This window comes from Mobula birostris, chromosome 9 (assembly GCF_030028105.1).
Source record: "Mobula birostris isolate sMobBir1 chromosome 9, sMobBir1.hap1, whole genome shotgun sequence".
NCBI lineage: Eukaryota > Metazoa > Chordata > Chondrichthyes > Myliobatiformes > Myliobatidae > Mobula > Mobula birostris.
Genome location: NC_092378.1, coordinates 14,593,272 through 14,607,479, shown reverse-complemented (window position 1 = coordinate 14,607,479; position 14,208 = coordinate 14,593,272). Strand labels below are relative to the sequence as shown.

The window sequence follows — 14,208 nt, the reverse complement described above, 5'->3', positions numbered from 1 at the left end:
GTTATTCACAGACTACTCTGATTGCAACTTCTATCACCAAAGGGGGCATGAACAGGTGTGTGGGAATGCAATTACCCATGTTAACCTCTCCAGTTCACACAGTATTCAGACATGACATTCAATGTCTGGACTAATGATGGCTAGATCCAGAAACTTTACCCAATAGGGCTACTTTCATCAGAAGGACTACAACAGTTCAAAAAGGTAGTTCACCATTACCTTCTCAAATGTAGTATGTGCTGGTATGCCAAGGCACACAAATTTGTAAATAACACACTATGAATCGCGTTAAAAGGTATTTAACTAATGCAGTCCATTGATATTTTAATTGAAATGCTTTCTTGCTTTTCATGTATTTAATAGGATGCCAGAAAGCACTGGTGCCGAGAAATACTTTTATTCCTAAATTGGCACACATCTCCACTTCTGCAGAATTCACATGAAGCCAAACAAGCTGGCAAGATGGGGATGTAGATCCACTAAGATAACCTTAGATTTAAAACAGCACAGCTACTGGCTGTTGCAATGTTGAAAAGTGTGAAGGTTCCAGATGTCTAAAGGCACACATCATACACCAGAGCAGAGCATTGCTACAAGTGTTGTGAACTGCTCACTTTGTTGTTAGGATAGAGGGGCAATGGAGCAAAGGGATGATGCACCCCACCTCAAACCTGATCTCAATACAGGAAGGCATGGAGAAGAGGAGGGATCCTTTATGGCAGTTGTCCAAAATGAAGAGGGAATGGTAGGAGACAGCTACTGTCTCATTTACAGCAATAGTTTATTCCATTTGTATTCCAAGTTACATGAAATTCCATGACAAAAACTATCACTTGTAACTGCTTGTTACGTGCTGTTTCAGCTTTGGCACTCAGCTGCTCTCCTCATATGTTGACAAAAGTTTCTGATATTCTGAGATTTGTGTGATTATTGGACTGTATTTCATATTGGTTTCTCAGTGTTTTGTTATCTACCCCCCCCCCCCCCCCCAGGGTCAGGACTGTTACTGCTGTTTTTTTCTATGGTGGAGGGGGATTTTGGGGTCTGTGAGTTTTATATTCTTTTGAGTGGTGGGGATGGGGAGTTGATGACTTCTTTCTGTCAATACCCATAACTATCTGGAATAGACAAATATCAAGAGTTGTATTGTACATGCATACATTGACAATAAAATGAACTTTTAGATTAGAGGGGAATACAGGCCAACATCAGACCAAGAATGTCCAGATGATGGGTAACCCCTCTATGTAAAGGTAGCTCTCATATTATTAAATTCAACACTAATTTCCATATATGGAGAACTAATTTCATTACTCTCCACAACAATTATTGTTGTTAGTCTTACGTACATTCAATACAATCATTAAAATTCTACAGGAATATGATTGCCAGTGATTTTTGTTGAGTTACAGGCATAATATGCATACTTAAGAACCTGCACTACTTCATTATCCAGGGACCACCTGTACTTCATACAGAAGCTCGCTCAGTACAAGCAATCTGCCATGTATTGGGAAGGAGGGACGTGGATAATTACAGGGAAGTGTATGAGGGAATGCTAATGTTTTTCAAATGCTTATTGTTTCTCCTGCTTGACAAACTAAAAGACGGGAAGCACCATAGAGACTATTAACCTCTACAAATAATAAGACATTGATCATAAGAAATTCCCCTTCATGTTTAATCACATTTTATACATTCAGGTTGCATTAATATTTACAATTAAGACTGAACACATGAGAACTTAAGATGTAGGCTCAGAATTAGTCCATTGAGTCTGCTCTACCACTTCTTCATGGCTGATTCATTTCCCCTTCAGCCCCAATCTCCTGCCTTCTCCCCATATCCCTTCATGCCCTGACTAATCAAGAATCTATCAACCCTTGCTTCAAATACATCCAATGACTTGGCCTCCACAGTGCCGTGACAACATTCCACAGATCCACTCTTTAGCACTCTGGCTAAAGAAACTCATCTTTGTTCTAAATGAATGCCCCTTTATTCCGAGGATGTGTTCTCTGGCCTTAGTCTCCCCCACCATAGGAAACATGCTCTCCACATCCACTCTATTGAGGCCTTTCAACATTTGATAGTTTCAATGAGATCCACCCTCATTCTGAATTCGAGTACAGGGCCAAAGCCATCAAATGCTCCTCATATAGGCATTTCAATCCTGGAATCATTTTTGTGAACCTCCTTTGAACCCTCTTCAATGTCAGCACATCCTTTCTTAGATAAGGGGCTCATAACTGCTTGCAATACTCCAAGTCCTCATCTGAGCATTTATAAAGACTCAATATTACATTCTTGCTTTTATTTTGTAGTCCTCTTGAAATGCCAACATTGCAATTTCCTTCCGCTTCACCAACTCAACCTGCAAGTTCAACTTTAGGGAATCCTGTGCAAGGACTCCCAGGTCCTTCTGTAGCCTCTCTGCTTCCCTACCACTACCTGCCCCTCCACCTATTTTCATATTGTACACAAACTTGGCCACAAAGCCATCAATTCTGTAATGCAAATCATTGACATAATAGAGAAATAAGTGGTCCCAATAGAGACCCCCTGTGGAACCAGCAGCCAGCCAGAAAAGGCAAACACGAGGAAATCAGCAGATGCTGGAAATTCAAGCAACACACACAAAATGCTGGTGAATGCAGCGGGCCAAGCAGCATCCACAGGAAGAAGCACAGTTGACGTTTCAGGTCAGGATCCTTCATCAGGACTAACTGGAAGAAGAGATAGTAAGAGATTTGAAAGTGGGAGGGGGAGACCCAAAATGATAGAAGACAGGAGGGGAGGGTTAGAGCTAGGAGCTGGAAAGTTGATTGGCAAAAGGGATACAAGGCTGGAGAAGGGAGAGGATCATGGGACGGGAGGCCTAGGAGAAAGAAAGGAGGAGGGGAGTGCCAGAGGAAGATGGTGAGCAGGCAAGTAGTAATTGAGAGGGAGAGAGAAAAAAAAAGGAAAAAAAAAGTAATAAATAAATAAGGGATGGGTGAGAATGGGAGGAGGGGCAGTTAGAGAAGTCAATGTTCATGCCATCAGGTTGGAGGCTACCCAGATGGAATACAAGGCATTGTTCCTCTAATCTGAGTGTGGCTTCATCTTGACAGTAGAGGAGGCCGTGGATACATATCAGAATGGGAATGGGACGTGGAATTACAATGTGTGGCCACTGGGAGATCCTGCTTTCTCTGGCGGAAAGTCAACTTTTGTTCCTTTTGCCAATCAACTTTCCAGCTCCTAGCTCTATCCCTTCCCTTCCTGTCATTTTGGATCTCCCCCTCCCCTTTTCAAATCTTTTACTATCTCTTCTTTCAGTTAGTCCTGACGAAGAGTCCCAGCCTGAAACTTCAACTGTGCTTCTTCCTATGGATGCTGCCTGGCCTGCTGCGTTCCACCAGCATTGTGTGTGCACCCAGAAAAAGCCCTCTTTATTCCCACTCTTTGCCTCCTGCTAATCAGCCAATGCTCTATCCATGCTAACATCTTTCCTGTAATACCATGACATGCTTTGACACAAACATCATCCAGTTCAATGTCCAAAAAGTGCATAAATCCATCTACCTCCATAATCTCATGCACTCCACTGATGGTAAAAGTTGTATTTCTTTGAACACCTACTGAAGTAGTGGATAATAATCTCTGAAATGTAACACAGGTCCGCCATGGCCACCTAAAATGATCTAGAGGCTAGGAAGCTCCATTTAGAAAATCTTGACCTCAGTGAACATGTCCCTTGAACAGGATGAAACAGAAGGGTAGATCTGAGCTCTTCTTGCACCTGTTCCTTGGTGCCTTGGCATTTCTGCTCTGCAACACACCCATGGGATCATCACTGAATCATTACCGAAATACACAAGCTAGAAAAAAGTTTTGGATGCAGAGGTGTCACCCATTGAGTCACAGTAGTGATTAGAGAAATGCTTTCAATCAAATCAGCCTGCTGAGAGCTCTGTAGTAGAATTCAGGGGCGTATATAAAATGAGTGCACCTTTAAATAACATAGCATCATTGGAGAGCTGTGAAAATCTTGCTAATTTTGTGTGGAATCAATAATTCATCTGAAGTAGTAAATACCACTCCAGGTCACCAGATAACATTCTAAACACATTTTGTAGAATGAGGTCACTTCATTGGCATTCTTAACACACACATGAAATTTGTATGCACACATTGCAAATGAAATTCCCTGCATATTTTTCCATCTATGGTATTTCACTGATAAGCTGCATAATTAAATTTCACTTCCAGAGAGGAGAATGCAGTCTTTATGCAAAATGTAGACCTGAATTTACAATTCTGTAATACAAATATATCTAAACTGAAACAGGGATTTTGCAGTTCACTTCATGCTCCCTGTTGTACAAAGCCATCACTCTGCATCCATGAATCTCTTAAGCTATTACATTCCCTCCAAAAATCTTTCAGAACTAATCTGACCACTTCTTCTATCTTAGCTCCTACTTCTTAACCACACTTGATCCAGACCAAGTGCCTTGTACACTAGGTTAATACCACTGATCAAAAGACACTAGTTGAAATCTCAAAGGGGAATTTAATTTAATTAAATAATAATAATAAAAAAAAAAACACACAATCTCAGCAATGGTAGCCAAGAAGCCATTGGACCATCACGTTACACTTACCTGCAACCCAATGTGGTTGATGCTCAACTACCAGGTAGGAGAAATTACTATGGATAATAAATGTCAGTATTACCAGTCACATACAGATGGTGAAGATAAAGACTTATTACATGACTTAGGGTAAAACAAAATTTCCAAAATATGTTCTATATGGTGTCTCCCATCAGCTTTTTGAAGAGTTCTTGGCATTGATTTTTGTCAAAGGGGGATAACATACAGAAAACATTGTTAGCACTGTACAAGGCAATGGTATAACTACATTTGGAGAACTAAACAGTTTGTCTCCTTATTCAAGGAGGGATATCCAGTGCAATTCTTGACGTTCACTATGTTGAATCCTAGGACGATGGGGGCTGTCTTATGAGTAAAACTTGACTATATCCATTGGAGTTAAGAATAGCTGTCATCTTATTGTAAGATAACTAATGCCAAGTTGTTTAATTCAGGGATAATGCAAAACATCAAAATTTGTTTGATCAATGTATCTGACCCACTCACCTCCAGAAATATATCTGGTGTAAGAGGCATGGCTGTACAAGCTGCCTGTTACTTATAGTTAAACAGAAGTTTTCAAAGTAAATATACCAATTGTGAAATGCTTTGAAGTGACATTGAAACGCAATTCCCCTGCTGGAATATTTTGTTATAAAAACAAGTTGTTCAACAGTCACTGTACAATAACTTAGAAAATGTTTTACTTCGAAGGTGCTTATGGCAAGATAATACAAATCTTAATAAAGATTGCAAGTAATATACACAAATACCAGTATTTTAAAAACCCCTAGTAAACCTTTAATTAGAGTTGTTTTGTACAAGACAAATGACAAATTACATTAAACATCTGAACTTTGAACTTCTGGATATTATACACCTTCCCATCTGTCTTGCAGGTTGGGATATTGTCAATCTTAACAGTTATAAGCAAAATAAGCTGGATAATGGTACATATTACAATATATAAATGTACAATGTTTACATAAAATGAAATACATCAGAGAAGCTGGAAAATTCAAAGATGCATCTGCATCAAGCGGTGCCCTTTTAAAAAAAAATGCCACATCCACATACTTCCACTCTTACAACAGATCAGTCAGGTGCACGAGGGATTGGCCCAACATGAACAATATCAATACCATTACACAATGCACTCAAGGAACAGTGAGTTTCCTCACTTTACTTTTAGTACTACTGTTTAAACCAAAGTGCAACAAAGGCTGTACAGAAGCTCTTCAGATTTGTAAATGGAACATTTTAAAACTGGGATTAAACTACATTCCTGTTCGAAACAGTGCCAGTATCAAGCACACAGAGGTAAGGCACAGTAAGGCTCTGCTGCAGGCAGTGTGCATCATGTTTATTAAGTAAATTGTGCATTTGTGCAATACCATGCTGAAACACTGTCTGAAACTGCAGAATATGATCCAAATTCAGAATAAAAATCAATAAAAGTAGGATTATATGCCAAACTATACTCATTTTACAAATGGTTCCGTCAAATAGGTTGCTTTTATTTATATACTGAGGGACAGATAAAGTTGCGAATTAAAATACATAAGTAGCTTTAATTGCATTTTGTAATAATCTGCACTTGGTCATTTTATAAATTTTGGTGCATTACGCAACACTGCTGGTTTTCTCCTTTCTGTAGATGGTACCATTTTAATCCACACATGCCAAGTGCACAAAAATAAAATCAGATCTTATTGGTAAGCAGACAGCTACATTATAAAGTTGTTCTGAGTAGTGTTTGAATTTATTCAAGACAGTTGAAATGCACTTGTATATTTTGTGTACTGTTAGTACTCAGCTAGTCTTCCTACTATGCTATCTGTAGCTTTCAGCTGGTTGCCCTGTCCTGTGCCAAACTACTTGTATACATTTACTTCTGACCCACTGCAAATCACGACTCCAAAAATGGAAAATTGGTTTTGAGCAGTCAAGTTAAAACCGTTGGTGCCCTTTCATGTAGCCATTGTCAAATACTACTTGAACTTAATCTACATGATTAATGTCTAATGTACCTAAAAATATCATTCTTAACTTTCAGTAAACAAAACAGTTCATGTCCTATCCACGAATTAACAACTGCATGGAAGCCATGCCTCATTTTTTCACTTCTAGACAACTATTTTATAATCCCAATACACCAATGCTACAGATAGCTCCTTTGGAAATTTTCTTCAGCTTCCTGGCATCTTACACAAAAGATGCAGTCCTTATAATACAAAAAGTGTACATATAAAAGCAGTAAAAAGGAAGACAGAGCATTCAAGCAGGACTTCTCCTGCTGCAGTATAACAGTACTGGCAGGAGTAGCAGAGGTCTCATGAGGCTCCTTGAGAGTTTGCTGTGTTGGTTAGAAGACGCAGATGTGACATTGAATTCATGTACCTATTTGATGGTTTCAAGGGAGTGTTGCAATGGACAGCCTGAGGGAAACGATAATGGTAGCGGTCTAGTCTCAGATATTTTACAGTCACTAGCTTTCCTGAAACATGAAAAGAAGTTAATTAAATAAAAATTCAAACAAGCATTCAAAAACTTAATATTCACAAGTGATATTCTGCATGAGCAATAAATCACTGCAAAATGTTATTTATGCTTTGAAAAAAAGCCACAATCCAAAACAAACATAACTAAGCTTTAGTATCAAATGCCAATATTTTTTTTAAATTAAACTGCAAATCAAGATTGTTTAATATCATTTTCTGTACACAAGTGTTAGGAGAATGAAATTAATTGTTACTCCAAGTCCAATGCAGCACAAAAAGATAAAGAACACAATAATTAAAAAAACACACACAGTAAATACATGAGATAGTTTATATACACAAGTGATTGCATGTTTATAAAGTTACGCTAGGCTGTACATTTAATGACAGATGGGAAATAATAAAGTAGTGGTGGAGTTAGTGGAGGGGCGGGGGGGGAGGAGTTGATCAGCCCTACTGCTTGGGGACGTAACTGTTGAGTCTGGTGGTCCTTGTATGGATGCAATGCAGCTTCATTACGGTACTGACTCTTTTCCACCATCTTTCTGTACGTAGGTCCTAGATGGCGGGTATTTTGGTGCCAGTGATGCATTGGGCAGCTTTGACTACTTGTAGAGCCTTCCTGTCTGCCATAGTGCAGTTTCCATACCATGCAGTGGTGCAGCTTGTTAGGATGCTCTCTACTGCACATGCGCAGAATGACCAAAGTATGGATGTGCAAAGTCCAGCTCTCTTCAGTCACCTCAAAGTAAAGGCACTGGTGAGCTTTCTTGCCTGTGCAGGATGTGTTCTGGGACCATGAGAGGTTGTCAGTGATGTGTAGTCCCAGGAGTTTTAACAGCAATTTCCACTGCTGCAAGGGTGGGGCGGTATGAGCGGTGCAAGTTCTCCTAAAATTAGTAACCATCTCCTTTGTCTTGTTTACAGCAAGTGGTTATTGTCTGGCACCAGCCCTCAAGCTCTTCCACCACCTCCCGAAAGGCTGTCTCATCATTGTTGCTAACGAGTCCCACCACTGTTGAGTCATTGGTGAACTTGACGATGTGATCGCTTGGGTGTTTGGTCATGCAGTCATGTTTGAGCAGAGTGTGCAGCAATGGACTCAGCACAGTTATGGGAAGCACCCATGTTGAAGATGATGGGTAGGGAGGAGCAGTTGCGTACCCTGACTGCGAGGTCTGTTTGTTAGGAAGTCCAGCAGCCAGTTCCACAGGGGTGCATTTAGACCAAAGAATAGGAGTTTATTCACCAAGATCTGTGGGATAATAGTGTTCAATGCTGAACTGAAATCCAGAAACAGCACTCTTAGACATGTCCTTGTTTTCAAAGTGTGTCAAGGCCAGGTGCATGACAGGTGCTATAGCATCTGTCATAGAGTGTTTCTGTCAGAAAGCATATTGGTGTGTGTTCAACATGGCAGGAACGGAGTTTTTGGTATGTGCTGTTATCAGCAATTCAAAGTACTTCATGAGGACTGGTGTCAGTGCCACTGGACAGTAGTCATTTAGTTCTGAAGGTGTAGAGTTCTTTGGTACAAGGGTGGTGGCGACTGATTTGAAGCATGCGCAGATAACAGCCTGGATGAATGAAGTGTTGAAGATGTTTGTGAAGTTGTGAGTGAGACAGGAAGGAGAGTTAAGCAAAATTTATAAGTAATATTTGTCCCACTTTACAATAGCCTACATTTTATTTGAGAAAGCTGGGACTTTGCACAACACTTCCACACAACCAATATGGCTGAAATACTACAAATGGGAATGTAAAAGGCAAATACAGCATTGGATTCTAATGTATGACATAACTCCATCCACTACTACGCAAGACATTTATGGTTTCAGGCAGACAGAGTACTAGCATTATTAATTTTCCTGCTAATATGTACTTCTTGATTTCAATGTCCCTGATTGTTCACTTTGTTTTTAAATTCAGCACATTATTCTACCAAAGTGAAACTTAAACAAGAAAGAGCATTTCAAAATATCTTACCATCAAACCATGAGCCATGAAGTGCTTTAAAAGCCTTGCCAGCATATTCTGGAGAGAGACACTTTACATAGACACAACCCTGCAGCAGAGAAGAGGAAATTACAGTACATGAACAAAAACAAGGAAACCACATCAATTACAGAAAAAAAAAGACTAAGCAAGCTAATAAGCTGCACATTCAGACATCAAAATGAAATCAGAATATGTCTTAAAAAGATAGTAGACCTACCTCACGTGAGTTTTTATCTACTGCAATATGAACAATTCCTTCATTGTCACTGCATTTTTCTAGAATTGCTTCTTGGATTGCAACATGCCAGTCATCCCCAATCTCCCTATAAAATACAGAAATTAAACAGAAAGGTGGTACATAAATGGAAAATTCTAGTACAATAAAACGTAACCAATTCATGTAAACTGACATTTGCAAATCTACGTTTAACTGTAGATTGTGCAGTGTTTGGTGTAAGCATCTCAATTTTATTATGTCTTTTACACCAGTTGTGTTAATTTTCACCACCAAAAGCTTCCTTTACACAATTACTCCATTACTAATATCTTTCCCAATTTGTATATTTCTACCTATAGATACTTTGTTAGCACATCGAAAGACAATTTAGGCAGCATTATTATTCTACATTTAACTTGGTACCTTTCTAAGGTGAAAGAACAAGTCTGTTAAGTGAATATTACTTTATAATTTGGCAGTTGATTCCAATATGAAATAGCTAATAAAACAACAGAAGCATGACTTAGATATTTAGGTAAACCACAGTAGCTGAACACATTTCAATAATTACAAAAAAACAAATTAAAAAGCAAAGCTTTTGAGTTATGATTTGCAACCCTTTATTTTTAATTATACAAATCTAGTTATGTATATTTTAATGTACAAGTACAACTCTGGCCACAGTAATACTTACATGACTGGGTCAAACATGTTGCGGATCTTTAAACAGGGTGTCAAACTATTAGGTGGCGAATTTCTACCATCAAGGTGGAAAGCTACACGAGAAAAAAATCAGAACATAATGCTGTACTGTACATGGGTTCTTAAAATATTTTTCTACAAGACCATATCCATCCAGTATTAAAAACTATTTAAACTGAAGCATCAAGGTGGAAGTTCATTTTGCTTGGGGGGGGGTGGGGTTGGGGGTAGATTGAACTTTTGCTAGGAATGCATGTGTCAGTGACTGAGTGAATGCACTCCCTCTAGTGATCCTAAGTTTACAGTTTACCATCATTGTGACAACTAATGTTGACTTGAGAGCAGTCCTGTCTCAGTCAACAAGGGATTTGAGGATTTCTACTCCTGAATAGCAAAAGATATTAAATTCATATTTGTTTGCAGCTTCAAATACAGTTAATTATTCCTGTACTACTCTTCCCACCTCATTAGCAGAATATCTGCAGCCACTTGTTATTAGTATTTACATGCAAAATTACTTCACAATGCAGCTTCTGGTAATGAAGCTGAGGAATGCCCACAAATCAAGATGGCAGTGATGCCTGTTGTCAACCAAATTCTGGTGCAAATAAAACAATAAATACTACAGTATATAATTCCTGGAATTTCAATCCAATGGTTGCTTCCTCGGTGTTAAATAAAAGTCATTTCAGAGTCTAGTCCTTGCAGCGTACTCTGTAGGACACTGTAGTTAAACAAAGCCAGATGCACACCACCTACATCTGGACCGCCAAAATTCTTTTGACTTTAAACTGAAATTGATTACCCTAACTGATGCAAAGGGACTTGAAATGCCCAGCAGCTGCAAACCCAAAGTGAACAGCCACCCAATCAAAGCATTGCTAGCAAACCAGGGAGGAAAAAATGCAGTTTTTTAAGTTAGTATTTTAAATGTTTTAGAGTGGTAAATATAGGGCAGAACATACATATTATGGCAAATTGAACTACTTTATGATAAAAATATTGAAGCTTGCAAAAGAGCACACAGATTGCCTCCAGAGCAACTGAAAGCAGATCTGACAGAAGTATCTGAAATCATGAATGCTGCAGACAAAATGGATATTTAGCTCCTCCTTCCACTGGTTGAAGGGTCACAAAACTAAGGACATAAGATATAACTGTCAAAACTAAAAAAAAACATTTGGGACTGGAGTGAAGTGCTGGGGCTATTGATGAAGGCAGTTTCTATTGCAGTATTCAGAAAGGAGCTGGATAAATACTTGCTAATTTTTCCTTTTAAATATCAAAGGTCTGGGAGAGAAAGGAAGGAATGTATTACATTTACATACAGCTCAAAAGCGTTCTAATATGCTGTTATCATTGAGAACATCTTTACTGCACTAATGAGTGATACACCAAGTGATTGATTAGTTTGCATAAATCACATCAAGGTGACTTGTGAAAGATCAGTATTCAACTTAGTTTTCTGTAAATGTTAATTTATTCAATACATTTAAAAATGCAGAGATTTGTAAATCAAATTCATACCTTTTCCTTGCCATACTTTTGATGGCACAACTGTAACCTTATCACAAGTTGAAGACGGCTGCATCCACCTCCATACTAAGATATCTCCTCCTCCTATTCTTTGAGTTTCTTTCCGAATACGGGACTCATTGGTTTCTACAAAATCCACAGCTCTTTGCCATGCCTTCTTCATTTTTTTCCTGAAAATTTTCAACCCAAAAATATTAATATAGAACCATAGAACATAAATACTTTGGTGTGAATGGAAGGTTCTATTTTGGTTCTTTAATATTAATGCCTTACCTATTCTGAGGTGGTATTAAAGAATCACGTACGTGGGGAATAGGTAAATAGGGCTGCAAATCCTTATTTTCTTGGCAGGCTTCATTATGGCTTTTTAAAACATCTAAAAGCAAGAAAACAAACCAACCAGTGTCAGCCATCATTTAATTGGTAACTACTTCAATACATTCCTATAAAATATCAACTAAATCAACTTGAGACAGCAAGTCTGTAATTTGAGGATAGCAGACAGGGGTCTAATAATTACCCACTTTCATCACCTCCTCAGACACCAACTACTTTTTGTGTGGACTTGTATAAGATTATATAGCACTAATATTATTTACTTATGCTAATATTTTATGATAGTATACACTATCGTAATTATATGTGCTGCATTCAACTCTATGTATTGAGGTTTGCACCTTGGCCCCAAAGAAACAATGTTTCATTTAGCTCTGTACATATGCATGGTTGAATGAAATTAAACTTGAATTTGAAAATTTACCCTCCAGACCTTCATCCCTCTCAACTTAAACCAATGACCTTTAGTTTTAGATAGTCGACTATGGAAAGACTGATTACCTACCCTATCGCATAATATTATAAGTGAAAGGGTACTTGAATTGAGGGAAAACAAACCCAGCTCTTCCAATTTTTCCTTAGAACTCAAGATCTCCAATTCAAGCAACTTCCTTGTGAATCTTTTCTGCATCCTCTGTAGATGAATCATGTCTTTTCTATAGTGTGGCAACTAAAACTGCATGCGATGCTCTAAGAGCCATCTAACCAATCATTACTGTAACATGCCCTTGAAATTCTTGTACTCACTGTTTTGGTTGATGTAGGCAAGCATGATAAATACATTCTTCATCACTGTCTACCTGTGTTGCCACAAATACAGAGGATACTAGGGCCCTGTCCTTTACTAAGTAATGCCCTGGATTAATTTCCCAAAAAGCATCACTTTACACTTGTCCAAGTTAAGTTCCATCTGCCATTCATTTGTCTACTTTCCAGTTGATCACTAACCTGTTGTAACCTTAGACAAACTTCTTCATGTCCATATCACCTATTGTTAACTCCTTTTAATGGGAAACTAATTTGCTCAGCTATCTCCCCATCTTAGACATCTTCCTAGCTGCTTGGACATTCTCACTGTCAGGACTTTAATGTCAAGGGCTCCCAGATGCTAATTTATTTCCCCCCAAATGGTGCACAGTCAATTTAAAATTTACAGGTGTGAAACTGGCACAATCTTTTAACTTAAGGATTTCTATTTTTTGGCTGGGGCAATAGATTTGCATGTTTTTTGCTCACAGTGTCACAAGATTTCTTCAATGCAATGTTCACAAACATGGTGGCTGAAAGCCTTTGCATACTGCATTAACATGATACAGCATGTTGCAAAAGTAGAAACATTTGTCATATTAAAAGAGTGAACAGTAATTGAAACTGTAAAACAAGGGTCTATCAATTTACATGGAAATTTTTGAAATTATAAAAGGCCTCAGCCTCAATTTGTTAATAGATTTCATTAGCCGTCAATCAGACTACATTTTCAAAACAAACACCGAGTACCTATAATTCTTTCCACCATGTCATACATCTGTTTGGTCTCTGATTCTTCCTTTCTCCAACGATATTTCATGTAATGAAGCACTCCCCAAACTATTCCAACACCTAGAAGTATCAAATATACAGCACCAAGTCAGTCAATTACATGCCATGAAAAAGGCAGTTGGCCAGGATCTGGAAAGTTTTGTCCAGGATATTTCACCAAGGTGAAAGAATTCAAAGTTCCAATGGAAATCACAGAGTGTGGAGTGGAGAAATGATACTGCTAGGTAACAAAATTGGTAGGAAACTTAAAGACAAAAACAGGTATTTATCTGGTCAGCAAGAAGTAAAGAATGGTGTGCTATTGTGATCAATGCTGTGTCCAGAATATTTTGTAGTATAAAAATAGTCTGGATAAAGGCACCAAAGGCGTGATTGCTAATTTGCTGATGACACAAGGAACATGTGAAGGTAGCACAAGAGGCCTACAAAGAGACACAGATAAAGTGAGTGGCAAAGACTTAATGTGGGAAACTATCAACTGTCCATTTTGACAAGAACAATGAAAAGGCACATTATGAGTGCAGCTGTCAGATGCTGAGGAATCTGGGTGTCTGAGATGCATAACTAATAGCAAAAATTAGGAAAGTTACAATGTTAACCCATTTTCCACAAGGAATAGAAAAGTATGGAACTACAATAAAAGGCAGTAATTATAAAGACAGCAATGAGACATCTACAGTTCCGTGTACAGTACTTGTCTCCATATTCAAATATTTTAATACATTGAAGCAGTCAAAGA

At 38.3% G+C, this 14,208-nt stretch overlaps 1 protein-coding gene across 1 annotated transcript in view; it reads right to left on the bottom strand.

Annotated features, from left to right (window-relative positions):
• Positions 1-5,418: 5,418 nt before the first annotated feature.
• lemd3 (LEM domain containing 3) overlaps positions 5,419-14,208 on the bottom strand; it is a 47,547-nt gene continuing 38,757 nt past the window's right edge. The window contains exons 7-13 of the mRNA XM_072267517.1: positions 13,428-13,529; positions 11,868-11,970; positions 11,586-11,764; positions 10,051-10,132; positions 9,357-9,462; positions 9,128-9,206; positions 5,419-7,137 (exon numbers count right to left, since the gene is read on the bottom strand). Coding sequence (XP_072123618.1) covers positions 6,974-7,137; positions 9,128-9,206; positions 9,357-9,462; positions 10,051-10,132; positions 11,586-11,764; positions 11,868-11,970; positions 13,428-13,529 — 815 coding nt within the window. The 3' untranslated portion in view covers positions 5,419-6,973. The remainder of the gene's footprint in view (positions 7,138-9,127; positions 9,207-9,356; positions 9,463-10,050; positions 10,133-11,585; positions 11,765-11,867; positions 11,971-13,427; positions 13,530-14,208) is intronic.